The 18,973-nt window shown below is 40.0% G+C and overlaps 2 protein-coding genes across 2 annotated transcripts; both read left to right on the top strand.

Annotated features, from left to right (window-relative positions):
- Window positions 1-835: 835 nt before the first annotated feature.
- Window positions 836-8,018, top strand: LOC138193385 (uncharacterized). Its single transcript, XM_069141388.1, has 17 exons — window positions 836-1,440; window positions 1,614-1,629; window positions 1,758-1,865; window positions 1,996-2,063; window positions 2,217-2,300; window positions 2,389-2,479; window positions 3,209-3,342; window positions 3,423-3,491; window positions 3,579-3,645; window positions 4,973-5,151; window positions 5,227-5,274; window positions 5,379-5,424; window positions 5,530-5,681; window positions 5,774-5,842; window positions 5,939-5,990; window positions 6,118-6,225; window positions 6,403-8,018. Exons 1-17 carry the CDS (start codon window positions 1,360-1,362, stop codon window positions 7,371-7,373), a joined length of 2,343 nt encoding a protein of 780 aa, XP_068997489.1. The 5' UTR covers window positions 836-1,359; the 3' UTR covers window positions 7,374-8,018.
- Window positions 8,019-10,416: 2,398 nt separating this feature from the next.
- LOC138193452 (interleukin-17 receptor C) lies at window positions 10,417-18,610 on the top strand. The gene is made up of 16 exons (XM_069141509.1): window positions 10,417-10,682; window positions 11,757-11,784; window positions 11,885-12,019; window positions 12,279-12,338; window positions 12,437-12,549; window positions 13,330-13,435; window positions 13,522-13,560; window positions 13,718-13,857; window positions 13,963-14,025; window positions 14,114-14,168; window positions 14,267-14,487; window positions 14,887-14,934; window positions 15,044-15,095; window positions 15,671-15,766; window positions 15,844-15,882; window positions 16,353-18,610. The coding sequence occupies exons 1-16, from the start codon at window positions 10,551-10,553 to the stop codon at window positions 17,162-17,164; spliced, it is 2,139 nt and encodes a 712-aa protein (XP_068997610.1). The 5' UTR covers window positions 10,417-10,550; the 3' UTR covers window positions 17,165-18,610.
- Window positions 18,611-18,973: the final 363 nt, after the last annotated feature.

Raw genomic sequence — 18,973 nt, 5'->3', positions numbered from 1 at the left:
ATCAAGATGACGCCTCGCATTAAAGATGTTTTTGTTTCCTGCACTGAGCGACACTGAGTGCGTGAGTGGAAAAAAAAAAAGAGTCGATGGTTTCAACATAACACACTCGACACAGGTACCTTATGGTGTTGTGGTAACCTGGTTTTTTTTTTCCTCATAAGTCTTATTTTAGCTTTCCGCTCCAACTGTAACTACCACAGCTGTACCCATCCTCTTCACACACAACCATAACGTTATCTATGTGTGTTTAGTTTGATTTTAAAGAGTGAAACATGCCACAAACGACATTTTAGTATAGCTTTGGCTTTATGTTTGGGTTCTCATGCACTTCTGCGTGTTTGACATTCATCTGAATTTACTTTTACTCTCTGCTCTTAAATCCTACTGCAGAGAAGCACAGCCTCACTGTGCCACCACTATGCTTTACAGTGGGTTTATGATGATGTGAAGTGCTACTCTCATTTAATTCGAAAGCGTAAACCACAATATAAAAAACTACCTTCTTCTCAGAGTCTTCAACATGCTTTCAAGCAAACTGTACCTGAGGTGTGATGTGAGGTGTGATGTAAGTCGGCTGTCTCCTGGCCTCTGTCCCACACAGCTGTGATTTGTAAAGCACCTGGTCATCATTTGTAGCCACAGTTTCTCCAGTCTCAGCCTTCCTTCAGAGTTGTCGTAGGTCTCTTGTTGGCCTCCATCACGGGCTTAGTAAATTATGTAATTGGACTCCAGCAGATGTTCACTGATTTTGAAATGATCTCACATCCATCTCCTAACTTATACTTTTCACTCATCTGTTCCTCCATCGTCATGGTGTAGCCCAACAAAGGTTGGACCTAACTCCCACAATTGATAAAAAAAAAAAAAACATGACTTCACTCAGTGATCTCATGTTGCTTATAACAAAAACCAGCTGGCTGCACCCTGATGGAGTAGGCCTGTCCCTTTTATCCTTTATTCAAAACACATTTTATATGTTATGGTTCGGGATCATTACAGGTCCCTCGGGAAGTATTACTCTCCGTAAGGATGGGCGTCTTCAACGAAAGTTCAAATTGGGATTTATATTTAGGGCACCGAATCCTCCTTCCTCCTGCTGCTGTCTGGGACGTTAACGGGAGGCGGGGCGTCTCAAACGAACGCCCTCACGTTTTAGTCATTTTGGCACAAAACCTGAGCGCAGCATAACAACAGGGCTGTTTGGAATCTGATTTAAGCCCACTGACTTCTCAGTGTACTTTGGACAGGTTGACGCTCCTAGCAGACGCATAGAAAAGCGGAGAGAATATACGACTTATTTATGGCGCGTCATTCTGGCGCTTAATTTGAGATCATTTCACTCATTTCGATGTGATTTAGATGTTTAAAATGAGTTTTGGCACGTCGCTGTTGGTTGCCCTCGTGTCTCCGCTGCTGCTGGAATGTACCACAACGAGTCGGGTGAGTCTCACCTTTTAAAAAAAAAAACGTGATTACAGCTAAGAAAATAAGAAAAGTGCCAACCTGTTCATTTTTCTTTATATGTAATGCATAATGATAAATGCAGGGCTGTAATTTCATGCTTTGTGACCGTTTATTACTTACTAAACTTGTCTTTCGTGTCCAAACTTTAGATGGGACATCCCAATGGTAAGTTCTCTCATTTCTGTTTTCTCATTTCTGTTTTCTCATATTATTAAAGGCCCTTTAGTATCAGTTCAGACTACATGTGAAACCCACGTGTTGCTTTGCACTCATGCACCTCTCTGTGTGGACAGATTATGTTGAGGGTCAGTGTCCTGTGAAACTGACTTCAGTCCCGTTAATGGACACGAGTGGCATTCCCTCTGGACGAGCCACCGTTTATGTTTGGGTCAAGGCTGAAGGTATGGGGTCAAACTCCATAACTCCAATTCAATTGTGTTTTCTTGCATGAGTCACACTTTTCCATACATTTCCTTATCAGGTCACTGTGAACATCTGTCTACGTTGCTGATAAGTGTGTGACATTTACAGACTTCTGCAAGTCCCCGAAGATTGAAATTCTCCCAGAGCCACTCAGACCTACAAAAAAAAAAAAAAAGGTTGGACTTGTTCTTCTTTGCACCTGCTCTGAACAGTGTAGATGGTGGACTTTACAAACTGCTGACATTAAACTGTTTTCTTCCACAGCTGTTATTATTATTATAAGAATTATCTCACCAAGAATTCATGATGTAACATTTTCTCTCTCTTAGTATGACAATGAAAGGTGTCCAGGGCAGAGGAAAGTCATATGTGACAGACAGGATGCCCCACATGGCAATATCAGTTTTTCCATGGTAAGGGGATATTACTTTAGCTGCCAAAATGTTGAGGATGTTAATTTTATTAATATAATTCTGAAAATGTTTTGGTTTTTTTTGGCAGTGGGATTGTGTCGAGGCCAAAATCCGAGGGAGTGTTTTTGTGTCCTACAAGACAAAAACAAGAAGCTGCAATATCTCTTACACAGTGATAGGTGGAGTATTTAGGATTTCATGCCTCGTTTTTTACTTCTTAGCTTTGATTTATTTTTTTGCCCCATGTAATATTCCTTTTTTCACTTGTTTTCCCTTATTAAGAGTTTGATGTGATATTTTAGTTTCAGATGACAAATCAAAGGAAAAAGCTGATTTTAAATATCTGAAGGTGTCAGGCCGCCACACACCTTTGATTCTCCATGAATCTGATAAACAGTCTTTCCAAAAAATATTTCTCTATCTGGAGGGTTACTCATGGGGATGAAGAGTACTATGAGACACATCTGTCAAAAATATGTCATATGTTTCAATTTATGTTCAGATTCGTGGCAGTGAGCGTATGATTCACATCTCATCAAAACACTGAGTCACTTACCATCGCCTGTGAAAATCAGCTTTGTTACCTTGAAACACAAGATTTTGCATCAGCATAGAAATGTCTCATTAAATGATGAAAGACAGATCTCAAAATTACTCAACACTGATTTGTAAAGCACAGAATTATGAGTTGTCTTCAGTTTCCAAATAATGAAAAGACAGTCCTTCAGCAACTCATTTTTTTATTTTTTTTTATTATTATTATTTTTTTTAATTTCACTTTATTAATCCCCGAGGGGAAATTTCTTCGCCTTTCTTTCTTCATTTATCCAGGTTTTCCCTTCCATTTCTCACCTGTTTGTACATATCAACCTGCCGATGCTCATATCCTATATCTTTGTGTGACTTAGACTTTCCAGACTTTGATCTGTCTGTGAATCAGTCGTCTAAATCCATCACCGTCACTGTGCAGCCTGGACACAGAGTCCGTGTCAGGTTGTGTTACAAAAGAAGGTTCTGCATGGACGGGTCTGATCCCATCACTGTGAGCATTAGAGGCACATTTGTTGATCTTCATTGGCCAAGGTTATTTTTTTCTGTGATGTGTTTTTATGTTCTTTTCAGATTGATCCATCTCAGTCTCAATCAGCTGTCCTTCCCTTCTCTTACCTGCTGCCCTGCGTGTGCGTACAAGTGAGTTTCAAGTATTTTTTTTTTTAATGTGGCACTATTTTGTCAACCTGTTTTTAATGCTCGTACATATTTTTTCTTCATTGGCAGGTTTATTACACCTATAGAGATGCAAAGCGACATGAAAAGTGCCCATTTCAAAACAAAGGCCTCCTAGGTGAGTGTGACAGATGATTCATATCACTCAGATAAAAAAAATAAAAATATTTTATAGGGACACCTCAGGTAATGATGCCCGAGATAGTCTTTGGTATGATTCAGAAATGCAAACCTGAGGTGTGTCCCTTCATCTACATTTTAAGTTTTCTTACATTTAATAGACCTATCATTTATTATGTGTCCCTTCCTTCTGTGTCTGACACAAAACACAGTCCCACTCATGTAATGTAGGATCCTGCAGTGTGGTCACCTCTCCTAATGTCGTGATCAAGGCCGTTCCACATCTGAAGCATTACAGGAAACTGCAGTGACCAAAGCCTTGAATCAAAAGCATTTTAAGACCATTTAGTTGTTGTTCCTGTTTTAGGGAAAAATGGGCCTAAAAGTCTGTAATGTGGTGCGTCCTAAGAAAAGCTGTGATTCTGGTCACAGACATCAGGAAGAGAGCCAAATGGCCACACACTCACTTCTGTTTTTAATGTTTTGTTTAAAGAACAGATGTCTCAACAAGATACCAACATGACCTTTTCTACAGAATTATACTCTGTCAAAATCATTTGCTTTTAACTACTGAATATTGTTTTTATAGGGTTATTTCACAAAATATATATATATAATTCATTGTTTCAAGAATTTCTAATGTGGCAGAAGGAATAGATGATTTTAATATTTTAATAAGTTTAATGAGAAAATTAATAACCATATTATACACATCGTTGTTCCAAGCAGGGATATGCTTATATGTCTTAATACATGTCTGGAGGGGATCTTTAGCAGAAACAGGCTTATTCACTTTCTAAGAGTGGAAATAATTAACATGTTATATTTTGTTTGTTTAATCTGAAGAAAAACAGAATTGTAAAAAGTTTTAGTTTCATACGAGGTCACGTGTTGGACTATTTAATAGCTCCTGTCTGCAGATATGAGAGTGTCGTCATTCTGCTCATCTAACTCTAAACAACAAAGCCAGTACGTGTATTTCTTAAAATCTCAAACTGATTCTTTAATGTCATTCACCTCACTTGTTTTGTGATGATGGGTTAGAGACTAGTAGCCCCACATTTCAACACATTGAAATAAAACTGTTTGCATGAGATCAGAAGAATGTTATTTTTCTTTTTATGTAAATCAGGGTCATTGAACTCTTACAGCATACGTGTACGTACTTCTGTGTATCAGTTTTTTGCTGTTTATTATGACATAATAACCATTATTTATGTAAGTAAAATATCTGCAATCTTTATCCACAACTTCATCCCTGTATGAACCTCAGTGAGGCATGATAGTGCTGTAAACATCCGCCTGTGTTCACATCACCTCAACAGATGTCAGAGACTTTTGGCGCTCTGCTGAAATCACACCTTTCCATGCAAGTTTGAGGTGGCGCTCCAAGTGTTCGGCCAACACCATGAACATCTCTGCCTCCCTCTGCTGGTGGCAGCATGAACACCTCTGCACACCTGTACTCAGCTCCAGGCTGGAGAGGCAAGATAAACCGACCCTGGTAAGTTTGGTCGTGATGGATTCCTGTTAGAAATGAGTGCAGTTATCTCAAATACCCACTGTGTCTCTTCAACAGGAATTTAACATATCTGCAGTGGACAAACACCCTCAGATGTGTGTGCAGGTAAGGAATTAGATTAAAAACTAGTTGTAGTTGCATTGAAATGTGTCCCATGTGTTGCCTTCCTTTTGTTTGCAGATTCACATATTTGGGTTTTATTTTTGCAGTTTTCTCTACAAGGCAGCCATAATATCTCTTGTCCTTTCAAAGCCGGTGAGTCAAACAGGGAAAAAAAAGAGTTTGTTTCACTTCCTGCGGTGAAAAGTCTGTTTAATTGTATATTTCCTCTTCTTGGTTCCCTGTCCTTGCCCTCCACAGATACACCCTCTTGGGAAGTGTACGTTGGATCAGGCAGGCAGAACATATTAGTGTATCTGACTTCTTCTGCTCCAGCAAAGCTCTCAGCTCAACTCTGTGTCCTTACTGAGAGGGAATGTGCACCTATAGGACAAGTCCACTCAGTAACAACGGTCAGTGGACATACTGTGTGTTTTTAAGAGAGCAATAACCAAAATCAATGTCAATGTAGGCAAATATGTGACTCTTTTTACCCATTTCACAGGAAGGAAATGCTATTGAGACAGAGATACATGTGCCCTACCACAGTCCTGCCGAGAAACTATGTGTGCAGGTGAAATAAATATCATAACTTCTGTAAAGTTGATAATGTGCTCTGAACATGAGCATGACGTTTACTCTCTTCTCTTTATTTTCATCTTTTCTGCAGGTGTGGCAGTCACATCCTGCTCTTCTAGGAAGACGAATTCTGTGTCCGGACTGTAAGTGTACTTAACGTACACACATCAGCTCCAGTAACATATGTGCTTTTGTGTTATCAGGTTATGCGGGAATGCACACGCAACTCCTACAAAGTAAATAGACTTGTTGTTTTCTGTTTCCCTACAGACATACATTACAGAAGAGGCTTGTATGCAGCCGCAGCTTTAATAATTATAGTTGTTATTGCATCACTGGGACTTTTCATCCACCGTGTCACCAGGATTGGAGCAGCAGGTTGGTTAAGTTGCCCTATTACATACAAGTTCAAGACACTGGCTCATTTCTTTTAAACAATCATAGTTCCTTTGAGTGCTTGCATGTCTCCATCTTTCTCTGAACGGACCAATGTAAACTTACCAAACACATAATGCATGATGTCTTTTTTCCTTTCGTCTGTTCCCATGTATTTAGGCTGGCTGTATATCCAGAAGCCTTTGTTGCTGGTTTGTTCATCAGATGAGTCAGCCCATGTCTCTTCTGTGTGTGCACTAGCCTCAATCCTTCAAGGAGAGCTAGGCGCCACAGTGCACACAGCTCTGTGGGCCCAGAGCTCACAAAGGAAGGATGGAACCGGGGATGCCGTGCCAGATCTGGGTCCCCTTCCCTGGCTGTATGGGCAGTGGGAAGCTGTCTGTAAGGCACAAGGAAAAGTGCTGATTATCTGGAGTGCCGAAGCAAAGAAGGCCTATGAGCAGTGGAGGGAGAGGAGGGCAAACGTTGATAAAAATGTGGTAGAAAATGAGGAAGATTGCAGGAAAGCAAACGTGAAACATGATAAAATCGAGGATTTGAGACTTAATGGAAGAAGACTGGGAAAATGTAGAAAAGGCAAAGCTGCAGGGAAAAAAGATTGTGTTAGGTTATGTGATGATGAAGACTGGTGCCCACAGAAAGAGTCCTCTACAGTGATAGAACCGGTGTTTATGGCCGCCCTGGCCTGCCTAGAGGGGGCGCTACAGGAGTGCAAAGGTCAGGGAGTTGCCATTGTCTATTTCCAAGGCCTTGGCCACAGCAGAGACATCCCAAAGGCCCTCAGGGGGGCCCGTCGGTACTGCTTACCGCAGGACTTTAGGGGTTTAATACAGCACCTGGGAGGGATGAGAAGACGGACTAAAACTGATCAATTTCGGTGGCACTGCTGGCCCAGACTGCTGTCTAAAGTGCTGTCTATATGGACGGCACGGCAGCTCTCTCGAAGGCTGCAAACACTGCTGCCTCAGACGCAAGGACATAAAGTGCGAGGACAGAGTGCTCCATCATCAGTGAAAATGACATCAGTTAAGACGCTTGACAGACTCAAGTTGCTACCGGCAGCCAGCCCGGGAACGGCACAGGAGCTCGAGCTCCTTCACGGGTCGCCATGGAGAGCAGAGAAACATTAATCTCAAGTGACAGACTTTTGTTCTGCCGGAAAAACGATCCACGAGACATGGGAGCTTGTGTTCCACCGTGAGCACCTCAGAGCTGCTCCCTAACTGAGAACTGTTATATACTTATCACTGTCGTGTCAGAAATGCCACCACTTGTTTTGCATATTAAAAAAAAAGGTCCACACACTCCTGCATTTAGCCTCCAACAAGAGGGTCATTATGTTGCTTTCACTGAAGCCACAGCGAACACCTCTCATAACTCTGTATACGTGAACCACTATGAAAATCATGTTGCAAATTATATTTCACTTTCTTCATGAAGGCATTTAATGTTTGAGAGTTTTGTGACAACACAGGTGACAAACTCAATGGCTGCTGTTTACAGGAACAGGATTTTCTGAACATAGATGTGAAGCGTTTCTCGTGTTAGAGGGACTGGTGAAAAAAAATGTGCTTGACAATTTTTCAAAATTAATTTTGGCCATGTGTTTAAGGTTTTTAGGACTTTATTGTATTAGGTCGACAACTGCTGCTTTTAGCTAGCTGAATAACAATTATATAATAAGATGGCTGTTTATTTACAGCTGTATTTCTGCACACATAATATCTCAGGCATTCAAAAACATTAGCATATTGAATAAAAAAGGTTTATCCTCATACATACTGCATATCTTTCTTCAGCAAATGTTACTGTAGTTTAATGATCGAGGAATTCATAATGAAAAACGTGCCAGCTTCAAACCTTCACTGTGTCCCCCAATGAAAGAGTAAAAGAGAATGCCAGTATTATTCAAATATTATTCAAATATTTGAAATATACCATACCTCAAAATCTAAGCCTTAGAAGAGGAAAAACCACGACTGGAAACTTTCCCACTTCTCATTTTTACTGCATGAATCCCAATTGGTTCAACTGTAAACTTCATGCAAAGCAGCTTTAACCCTCGTGTTGTTCTCGGGTCAAAATGTGTTCAACCTGTGTTCAAGCTGTGTTCAACCAAGTTCTATTTTATTTCTATATTTTTATATTTTTTTGGGATCATTGGTCATCATTCTTTAAATAAACCCTCACAGCCTCCTTGTCACCAATGATCCCCCCAAAAATATGAAAATAAAATAGAACTTGGTTGAACACAGCTGCGGGTCATTTTGGCCCAAGGGCAACACAAGGGTTAAACAGTAAACTCAGATCCTTGTCAGGTTGTACACACTAATGTGATGTTACCTGATGAAATGTTTGTACTGTGTAACTGAGCTTAAGTGTCTCCAGTTTGTTATTTCTGTTTAAGCAAACAATGATGAGAGCTTAGCCTGACACTTCAACTCATCATCTTGAAATTAAGTTTCAGGTGTTTGACATATGGCGACCAGTAATGTGTGAAGATGTCTATCTTCAAGTTTAAAGATAAAGTAACCTCTTCCTTGATGTAAATCTCCACTGTCACAACTAAACAGCTATTTATGGGAGGTCCTTTTGCTTTTGTGGAGATACAGCCGACATACATATCAAATATAATGATATATTTAAGACAATCAATATTGCCTTATGTATTTCTTTTCAGTAATTGTGTATGTTTTGGCATTCCCCCCAAAAATGTTCGTAGTTCACGACTTTTCGGCCATAATTTCTCAAACACTGAGGACCATTATCATAATGTGCCTTCATAAAAGGAGTGATTAAAAAATTAAACATACAGTTTTCCAGTAAAAATTAATCAATGTTATAGATTGTGCTGCTCTCCTGAAATACGCAGACATCTTTTCATTCGTCGTCTGTGATTGTCAGCTCTCCTTCCTTCTCCCATCTGCCCTTCATAGATTTAGTTTTCTATTTTTTTGGTTGTAGTAATTTCCAAATTGGAGGTATCGATAAAAAAAAAAATTGTTTTTCAAACAAAACATCTCTCTTAAAGTTTCAAAATATAATTTAATTGTCTTTATAATGCTACATAAGAATATTATGTTGTAACTTTTATTTTCTATCTGATAAGCATAATGCACTTCCTTAACCCTGTCTCCTCCACCACAAACTGACAAGACGCTCAGTGACAGACCTGCTTGACAGGATTAATCAGAAACTCAATCTTTACTTGCAGTGCATCCAATAACTCTAAACATCAACTTCAACAGGGATGGAGTCGACAGGAGCCAAACTCTGAACCCAGTCAAAATACTTTTATTTGACTGAAAATTCAAGGTGTAGGCCTATATTATAGCTTACCAAGTAACAAACCTACTATAAAGTCATGAAAAGGAAAATATTTTATTTAAAACTTTTTATTTTAGATTTTATTTTACTCTGATTATAAGGTATCGGTTGCATTTTAACTATGACGATTGAATCATCAGAAAAGCAGGTCAGTTTAGTCACATTAGAATTGCCATCATGAGCCAAACCACAGAGGTTAGGAGCTTACCTCTTAGCCAGGTGGTGATCATGCAGCCAAATACCTGAAAGATCCAATATGACTGCATTTTTTGGATTACACCGCACACCGGTTGTTGCAGGTATTTTCATCCTTCAGCGAGAACACAAATAATCAAGAACAGTGGATAAAGGTTAATGATTAAACCTTAGCAGCAACTGAAAACATGTAAAAAAACAAAACAACTATGGGAATCCTGTAACTCTACCGTCATAGGGTCAGTGATTGCCAGAGCTAATAATGTTCTCACTGACAGAAGTGTGTTGCCCCTTCCCTATACCCCTGCCTGTTTACAGAGATAAATGATCATATAAAATGTTGACACATTGTTGAACCCAAAACAGTGTTTAATTGACCTTATCTGATGGGCGTATCATTAACAAGTCTTGTGACATTACAACAATCTGAATCATGCAAGTTGCCCGAGAGGGCCTCCTTTGTTCATCATTTGGATCACATTTATTTTATGTTGTGACCAGCCAGAAACTGGAGGATGTGACAAGTTTCCCTCATTACACCTGAGCAGGTGGCGCAGCTACACCTGCCGAGCTGTCAATCATCAGGAAGGGCGTGTGGAACAAAATCGCAGGAACGTAGCAGCAGTTCGCCAGAGCGGGACCAGCCATGATCGTGTGTGTCTCCCGGAGGAAATGTACCTGTCGCGCTGCGGTGCTCGGTGGATTCAGTAATGTTTCTGATGAGGGGAGTGAAGCCGTGGAGCAGAAGAAGAGTCTGTGCCAGGCGTTAAGACGCTCTCCACAACATGATTGTGACTCTCCACCGGGGGCGACTTGTTGTCTCCCTGCTGCTGTCGCTGCTGCGTCTCCGGCTGTTCGTGTCGGCGGGTGAGCTGGAGACGATCGACCAAAAGGCACCTGAACTCACCTGTAGCAAGGTAACGGCACGGTCCTGAGGTTTCTGAGGAACTTTAAAGGAAAGACATGAAGGAGCAGGAAGTTACAGAGTGACTAGTACCTATATGGCGATAATACTTCAGTTTATTTTTTTTATTTTTTTTTTTTTTTTAGGTCTACTGAGTCTTATAACTCCACATTATAACAAATGGACTTTTGTGTTGTATCTATTTATCAGATCATACAATAACCAAAATCAATTCAGTTACAGGTAGCTTATGATTTAGCTTAACTAGTTATGTTTCATAAATGTTGTTTGGATTCTGTTAAATTTATTAACAATTATTCAAAAATCTAGCAAAATGGTAGCTACATAGAAAATAATACAATTTAGTGTGCAGGATTTAGTTTTTTAGGGGGTGAATTAAGAAAGAGAAGACAGAAAGAGATCAAAGTTTATTGCCCATTACTTATTTACTATTGTGCCTGAGCTGAGCGTGACACCTTACCCCACGACTCCATTTCCAAGACAGGTGGCTTTTATTTTCTCTGAATTCTGTTTTATGGAGTTAAAAGAACCAGAAAAAATAAAATATATTTGCAATCAAACACTCAGTTCTAGGATGGTATATATTTTTAATAAGGTTCCTTTACTTTATGTCATTGACGTAAGATTGCAAGAAACACGCACGCACACACACAAACAATCACACACACACACACACACACACACACACACACACACACACGCACACATGCACACACACACACTCACTCACTCACTCACACGAAGCATGTTCATAAATGTTTTGGTCAAAATATCAGAAACTTCTCACCACTTTAACATGTCAATCATCATATACAGTATAATGTTGGGATTTTGTTATTATTTAAACATATGAATAACCCACTATCCTCACCACCAGCAACCCTCTTGCCATAATTAGATAAGTAAAAATATAAGAACTTGTACTTGTGGTAGAGGTAGGACCTGAATACCTCGTTTAGCACTATTTACATCTGTGGTATTTAGGGCCCGAGCACCGATGGTGCGAAAGCCCTATTGTTTTGTTTTTTTAATGTGTGTTTCATTCACGTTTCTTCTCTGTCTTCAGGATTTGACTGACTGCTATGTGAGCTCAGGTAGAAACATGATGTGCATCACATCTCATAGTAATAATCTCACATCACAGTAAGCCTGCACTTCGTCTAAACTAGAATAACACTCTTCTTCTTGACACAGACTCTCAGTTCACTGCTGCCCTGAATGATCCATGTGGCTCAGTGGATGTTACGCAGGTACAGCTTAAAGTCATCCTGTGCTGTTCAGCCAGACAACACTGTGCACCCTGCCTGCAAGTCATCATCACTCTCCGAGGTAGCGTTGCCATAAATCTGTCATTGATATCATCGGCTTGGGTGGGACACCTGGAATCTGGCATGTCTCCTAACTTCAGCATTCATTTCCCTTTGTGCAACAAATGTTGGCGTCTCTTTTAATTTCAACCAAGAGACTGTTTCCTGCATTTTTATCATAGCTGTTCAACTTGTCAAACTTCTCATGTTGTAGTCGTAAAACACTCGGTTGTCTGCTGTAGCATTTACTGACTGCAGTTGCATTGTACATGTTGTTGCAGAGGTGGACGATGCAGAGAATGCTTCTGAGCAGTCAGGTGAAGAAGGCAGCAACGAAGAAGGTATGAATGACATCAGCTTAACCCCCATACCATAAAAATGTTGCCTTTTCATATTAAATACTCAGTTTATTCCTCTTTCTTTACTTTCTGTGTCACAGCTTTGGTGAAAGTGTGTCTCAGCTCACCAGGCGCCAAAGAAGTCTGCAAGGCACTCCACTTTAGACCAAGCTACTCCCGTTTTGACCAATCTTCTGAACTGTCCACACATGAGGTAAAATTGGGCGAGGTCGAGGTAATGACTTCATGCAGGTGTTGTTTCTGTTGTGGATTAATTATTAACTAGTCTGTGGTGTTGGAAAGGAATTCAATTCTACTAAGGTAAAAGTTTAAGGTCTTTGAACTTGATTGTGTACATTTGAACAGAGATAGCGTTGCCAAAGTACGTTGGCACAAGTCCTACTAGATTAGCTGTGTACTAGATAGTGTCTTACTTTGGTGTATGAACATAGCAGGCATTGTGTTAGCAGAGCATGGCGGGAATTAATGAGGCATTTGGTAGGAAAAGACAGGGAGTGATATTAAGTCAGTCGACCCACGTGGAGTTATTACGCAATGCCACTTTTTAGTGTACTTTAAAACTTTGACGGGTACATTTATTTGTCATAAAATACATCAAGATTAAACCAGTTGTTCCGACTAACAAACAAAATAAAAACAAACAGATAGGTTCTGATTGAAACCCATGTTTCAGATGTCTGAGATAAGACATTCCACCAAACTGTTTGAAGCCACTATATTTTCACATATAAGCAAAACCTACCACCCCCACCACAAAACATCTGTCAGAAAATGTAGTTTTTCCTTCTTTCCTCCTTACATTGTTTTAATTTCTGTAAAAGACTTGAATACTTTCTTGACTGCTGCTAGTCCCACTTATTAAACTATTCAAAGACTATTTCCATGTATCTTTGTAAACTATTTAAACCACTGAGTAACAAAACAACAACAACAACACTGAAAGACAGTCTGTGCCTGTTTCCTTGAAATGCAGCTGCTGCTGACAGAGAAAGTGATGTTTGGCGCTCCTGTTGTGGTCTTAACACAATCAACAAGAAAGCATGAGGTCCATAATATCACGGTTCCATCTTTAGAAGAAGGTGAGTTTAATGCTCTAATGTGAGTAAAAACACACTGAAGAGCAGAGTAGTGTCACTGACCATCTGCTGCTTCCTGTTTCTTTCAGTTTGCTCCATGAAGTTTGAGGGGACCGTAGAGGAATGTGGTAAGAGAACCGCTTCCACCTGTTGTTTATCTAGTATAGCATGTGGTGTGTACGTGCTGCTGAGTTTGCACACTGCATTGCAAGCAAAAACTGTTGTAGCTACATACTGAAGAGTGACACAGCTCAGTTTTAGTTTGTGATGACTGCCGTGTTTCAGGATTAGCTCCCCGACTCCGAGCAGCGACTGATCCTGAGACAAATGGGGTCATTCTGCAACTGGTGAACACTGCTGTCAGACAAGATGAACTCCAGTGGCAGATGCTTTGGAATGAAATGCATGGAAAGGTTCTTACATGGGTCAGTCAATGCTAAACTATCCGAACAATGTGTTCATGTCAATCTGTTAATGCAAATCAATATTGTCCAATGCATATAAGTGTAACTTTTCTCTATTCTGTGCAGCCCAAAGGCAAGACAGAGGTGGAAATTCCATCAGACTTCGTTGTACCTTGCCTGTGCTTCCAGGTAGCTGTAATGATAACTGACAAATAACACTCAGCTGCAGGTATTTTGCAAATAGAACAAAATGCAAAAATAAAAATGTTGTGTACAGGTGTGGTCGAAGGGACAACCACGAAGAAGATCCTGCCCTTTCCAAAATCACCCAGGTAAAAGGAGTTCTTCGAGGTCAACGTCAGATTAAAATGAATTTGCATAGTAAATCATTACACCTACACACAACCTAGCATTGTTTTTGTTTTTTCAGATGCATTTGAAAGAATGCTGCACAACGTGTCTGTGTCTGTGGTGGAGTCTCAGATGAGGGAGGGTGGCACGGGACTGAGCTGGAACGTAACTGCCCTCTGCAGTCTGGAGGCAGAGGTGTGGCTGTGCAAGAAAGACCAGGCAGCGGGCCGGTGTGAAGAGGTGACCGGGTCCAGACAGACACTGCAGGCTGACTGGAAAGCAGCGCACGATGGACAATGGGTAAAAACAAAAAACAGCTGGGATGCACAGGGTGCTTTCTTTTTATAAGCTGAGCCGCTCAAGCTTCACTTCCTACTCGGCTGTCTTCTTTGCATCCAAAACTTTAGCCAGAAGCCTCTCACCATTCATAAATAACTGACCACAAACCAAAAAGTAGATTTTATTTTTCAATAATTTGAGTGTGTCATGTTTTATATATTCAAATAATTATTCAGCCATCGTTAAAATCGATGTCCCAACATGATGGTCGAAACTAAGCTGTAACATTTCAATTCTGTGGGAAATGCTGACACCTATATTTGTCTTATAAGTGTTTAAATTGATCAGCCAGTAATGAATAAACTTGTTCTTTATTGTTTCAATTTTAATCATTCATTTCATTCTTCCTACATTTTTCAGCAAACAGGAGAGTTCAATGTGTCGTCCCATCCTCTGCTTTGTGTTCAGGTGACACTTGTATTAATACTTCATACATTAAATATAAAGTAGTAAATGTAAAATGTATTTTCAGTACGCACTGTGCTAACGTGATCTATTTTTTTTTAATTTTTTTCAGATACAGATAAAAGGGATGGAGTCATACGTGGTGCTCCGGTGTCCATTTGAAAGTAAGAGTGTTAACTATTATCCAGACCGAAATTAAATGGTTAAGATTAACCATTGTAACCTCAACACAACAATGTTGTTTCATTATTATGGGGCAGATAAGTAATTACTCACTGGTCTTTGATGGAGCAATTTTAATCATTACCATATGAATGTAATAACCTACGTGCTATTATTATTCTCTTTAATTTTCCAGCTGACCTCCAGCACTGCTATCAGTGTTTTAGGTGCTTGCTTAGCTATATCTAGTGAAGAGGGAAACATTACAATCTCACGGTGGAAAATTTCCTTTGTCTATGTTTTGACTACTTATTTCCCTATAAAGGTGTGGCTGTATCTGTAAGTGTAAGTGTGCATGAGCCTGTCCTTTCAGCTGAAATAGATTGACTCTGTGGTTCTCTGATATTCTTAGATTTTTTTTTTTAAATTAAATTAAATTAACATTGTATCATTGTTTATCTGTTAATTTCTCACGTGGAAAAATATAATTTCCACGACAGTCTTCACCATACACCAGTGTTTCACAACATCACCACGTTCTGAAACTTTTTAACGTCTTAATTCTTTATATTTCCAGAATCTCGATCGAGATGGACCCTGCCAATCCTCATTGGATTACTACTGATGTGTTTGGCCATATTAGGAGCTTATTTCATTCAAGGGATCATAAAAGGTCAGTTTTCTATTTGTGCCCCATTGATTATGAATAGCACCGCAAGCAAATATCTAAACATGGACTCTGTTTTCCAGGCTACATTTGGACATGGTTGAAAGAAGATGATGTTAAAGGTATGAGATATCTTCATTTCACACTGGCCAAACACTATCCTCCCCTTTTATATTGTTCATATGTTCATATTTTATTTATACATTTGTGGGAATGTATGTATATTCATGTTTTTGTGTTTGAACTTGGTAATTCTCTTTCTTCCTAAATTTAAAAAAGCTCTGGTTTTGTTTTCCTCCTCCTCCTAAAGAAAATATCTAGCTAACAGAATACTTCAGTGTTTTTACCAGAAATCTCTAACTGCCATTTGGTGCTGATCAGATAAAGTAGCCTATAATTGTTTTGGAGTTTGTCGCTGAAAACAGACATCTGCTGCAGTGCAATATATGAGAGGAATAAGTATTAATACATTTTTTTTTTGTTATTTGAGTCATACTCTATACTTCCCTCTTACCAGCAACCCATTCTCTATTGTATTCACATTGTCATTTGATAAAATATTGATCATAGCTGTTTTATTGTTCACATTCAGGTGCTGTGGGCGGTGGTCACGTGGTGTTGCTGTACCCACCTGATGATGACCAGGGTCTGCCAGGGCTGCTGAGTCACCTGGGCTCGTCTCTCCAAGCCCTGGGCTTCAGTGTGTCTCTAGACCTTTGGAGCCAGACTGAGCTCAGCATACTGGGCCCCGTGCCATGGCTCCATTCCCGATTGGACCGACTACAAAGGCAGGGAGGCAAAGTGGTGTTAGTTCTGACCCAGGCCGCCTGGACAAAGGCTGAAGAGTGGGGGGCTCGCAGCTGGGAAAAGAATACTCCCAGGGAGAGGAGCAGAAACATGGAGGAAGACGAGGCAGGAAGAAGCTACCCTTCCTCTTCTCCACGTGTAGATGTTTTTAGTGCTTCACTGAGCTGTATTCTGGCAGACTATTTACAGGGCCGCGCAGGTGAGCGGTTTATGCTGGTGCAGTTTGAATCCCTCCCACCTGAGCCTCCAGGTAGTTTCCGGCCGCTGCCACAACTTTTCCGCGGCCTTCACGTCTACAGCCTCCCATCCCAGAGCCTGGGTTTTCTGACCGAACTAGCTGGAGCTCGGCAAATGGGTACAGCATCAGCCAGACGGAAAAGGGCCGGGGGGCTCAGGATGGCATCCCGAGCTCTGGCCCAAAGGCTGTCAGGGTTCACAGCAGGGACAAATGTATTACGCCTCACAGGGGTGTCCCAGGGGTGTGTTGGGGTAGGAGTGGAAGACTCTGGGGAAACGGTGCCCTTGCAGCCATGTCTCATTATGCCCCCATCCAGCCCTGACACAAACCCCAAAGTCAGTGAGATGGAGTGGGTCTGACAGCAAGAGACGATGAGCAGCCAGACTTAAAACGTACCCAAAGTGATGCACTGGGAGATGCTTTGGAAAATCTCAATGAATTTGAAGCTTCTGCTGGTCTAAACATCTTGGGTCTGGGAGCTGTTGAAAACAAAGTGTATTAACGTTTCCAGCACCAAAAACAGAAGCTTGTTGCAGCTCTGGAGAAATGAAAGCGTTCAACATTAAAACATTCATCTAGTTCCGCTGGACTATGTCTTGCAGCTTCAGTTTTCCACTGTGATCACAGTCTGGACACCCTGTGTGCATTAACGTTGGCTCAGACACTCTGAATGGCGGACCAATCAGTGACAAGTGTCGGTGGGGAAGTGCGACGAGGATTAAGTCAAGTATATTTTTCTTAGTTCCAGCTGTGGTAGTGTGGTAGACAGTTTCAGCACATACCAATCGGTTAAAGCTGCTCCAATACTTTCTAAATGAACCCGAGGTCTACGCCCAATAGGAAGCAACGACTGCAAACATATGGCGTATACCCAGACCCATATATTCAGGCAGTAAATTTGGGTCTGGAACACCAGGCTATTAAAACATCACACCACTTTAAAAAAAAAAAAGCTAGGAGAAATCGCCTCCTAAATTGTTTGATTACAAAATGTTTTGGGGAAAAAGTATTTCAAAAGCAGCACAGCTTCTTTGTACAATACAAAAGTAACACGAATGCAAAAAGAGAATGAAGGAAGTTCATTGCTCCTTTTATTTGACCCTGCAGTTATTTTTCATTCTTAAACCAAGCCAGTGTGTTTGTTTGACACCTTCACTGGTACATACCATTGTGTATGCACATGTATTGCTAATCAAAAGCCCTTACAAATCGGAAGCATTATACAACAATGTCTATACATACTTTGACCATACATGTGAATATATAGACTACTTTGTCCAGGCATGGTGAGTTGGTTTTATACTGTGTTTTGTCTTCCTGTTTAAAATGGGATTGAATAAAGTATTAATCTCAGTAGGCTGTCCAGTTCTGACAACAAAACAATTCTTGCTGAAGTGTTTTTAGAAGCAACATCTGCCATATTTCATGTGCAGAAAAGTGTATGCAATCAAATTATCTCTGAAATTGTTCACAAGTTCATTCAAATAATGTTTAAAAAAGGTATAGATGTGGAGCAAGTTCCCACTGAGCACCAGTTACTGTGCTTTTAATGCTTATTAGGGCCAGAGCACCGATGGTGGCAAATGTCAGGCACCAACTTTCATGAGGTTTTGAGTATGTTAAAGCCGCCAAAAAACGTAATTTTTTGTTAAGAAGAATAAAGCACGAAAATAAGAAAATTTAAACTGCAAGCTAAAACATTGCAACTGGTTCTGCTCATCCAAATTTTGGACGATATACTATAGTGTGACTTTTTTTTCACATTTTGGATGACATGCAATAGTATGACTTTTTTTTAAATAATATTTTAGACAACACACTATTATATTGTATGACTTTTCTTCATAAATGTGGACAATATGCTACAGTATGATTTTTTTCATATTTTGGACATGCTATAGTATTACTTTTTTCATATTTCTGACGACATATTATAGTATGACTTTTTTTTCATAAATTTGGACAACATACTATAGTATTAATTTTTGTAAATAAATTTGGACGAGATGCTATAGAATGATTTTTTTTTTCATATTGTGGACGACATGCTATAGTAGGAAATTTTTTTTATAAATTTGGACGACATACTATAGTATGACTTATTTCATATTTCTGACGACATGCTATAGTATTAATTTTTTTAATAAATTTGGATGACATGCCATAGT

This window comes from Embiotoca jacksoni, unplaced genomic scaffold (genome assembly GCF_022577435.1).
Source record: "Embiotoca jacksoni isolate LCO1_2020_lvr unplaced genomic scaffold, fEmbJac1.0.p SCAF_9, whole genome shotgun sequence".
In the NCBI taxonomy this organism is placed as follows: domain Eukaryota; kingdom Metazoa; phylum Chordata; class Actinopteri; family Embiotocidae; genus Embiotoca; species Embiotoca jacksoni.
This window is presented reverse-complemented; position numbering and strand designations above follow the sequence as displayed.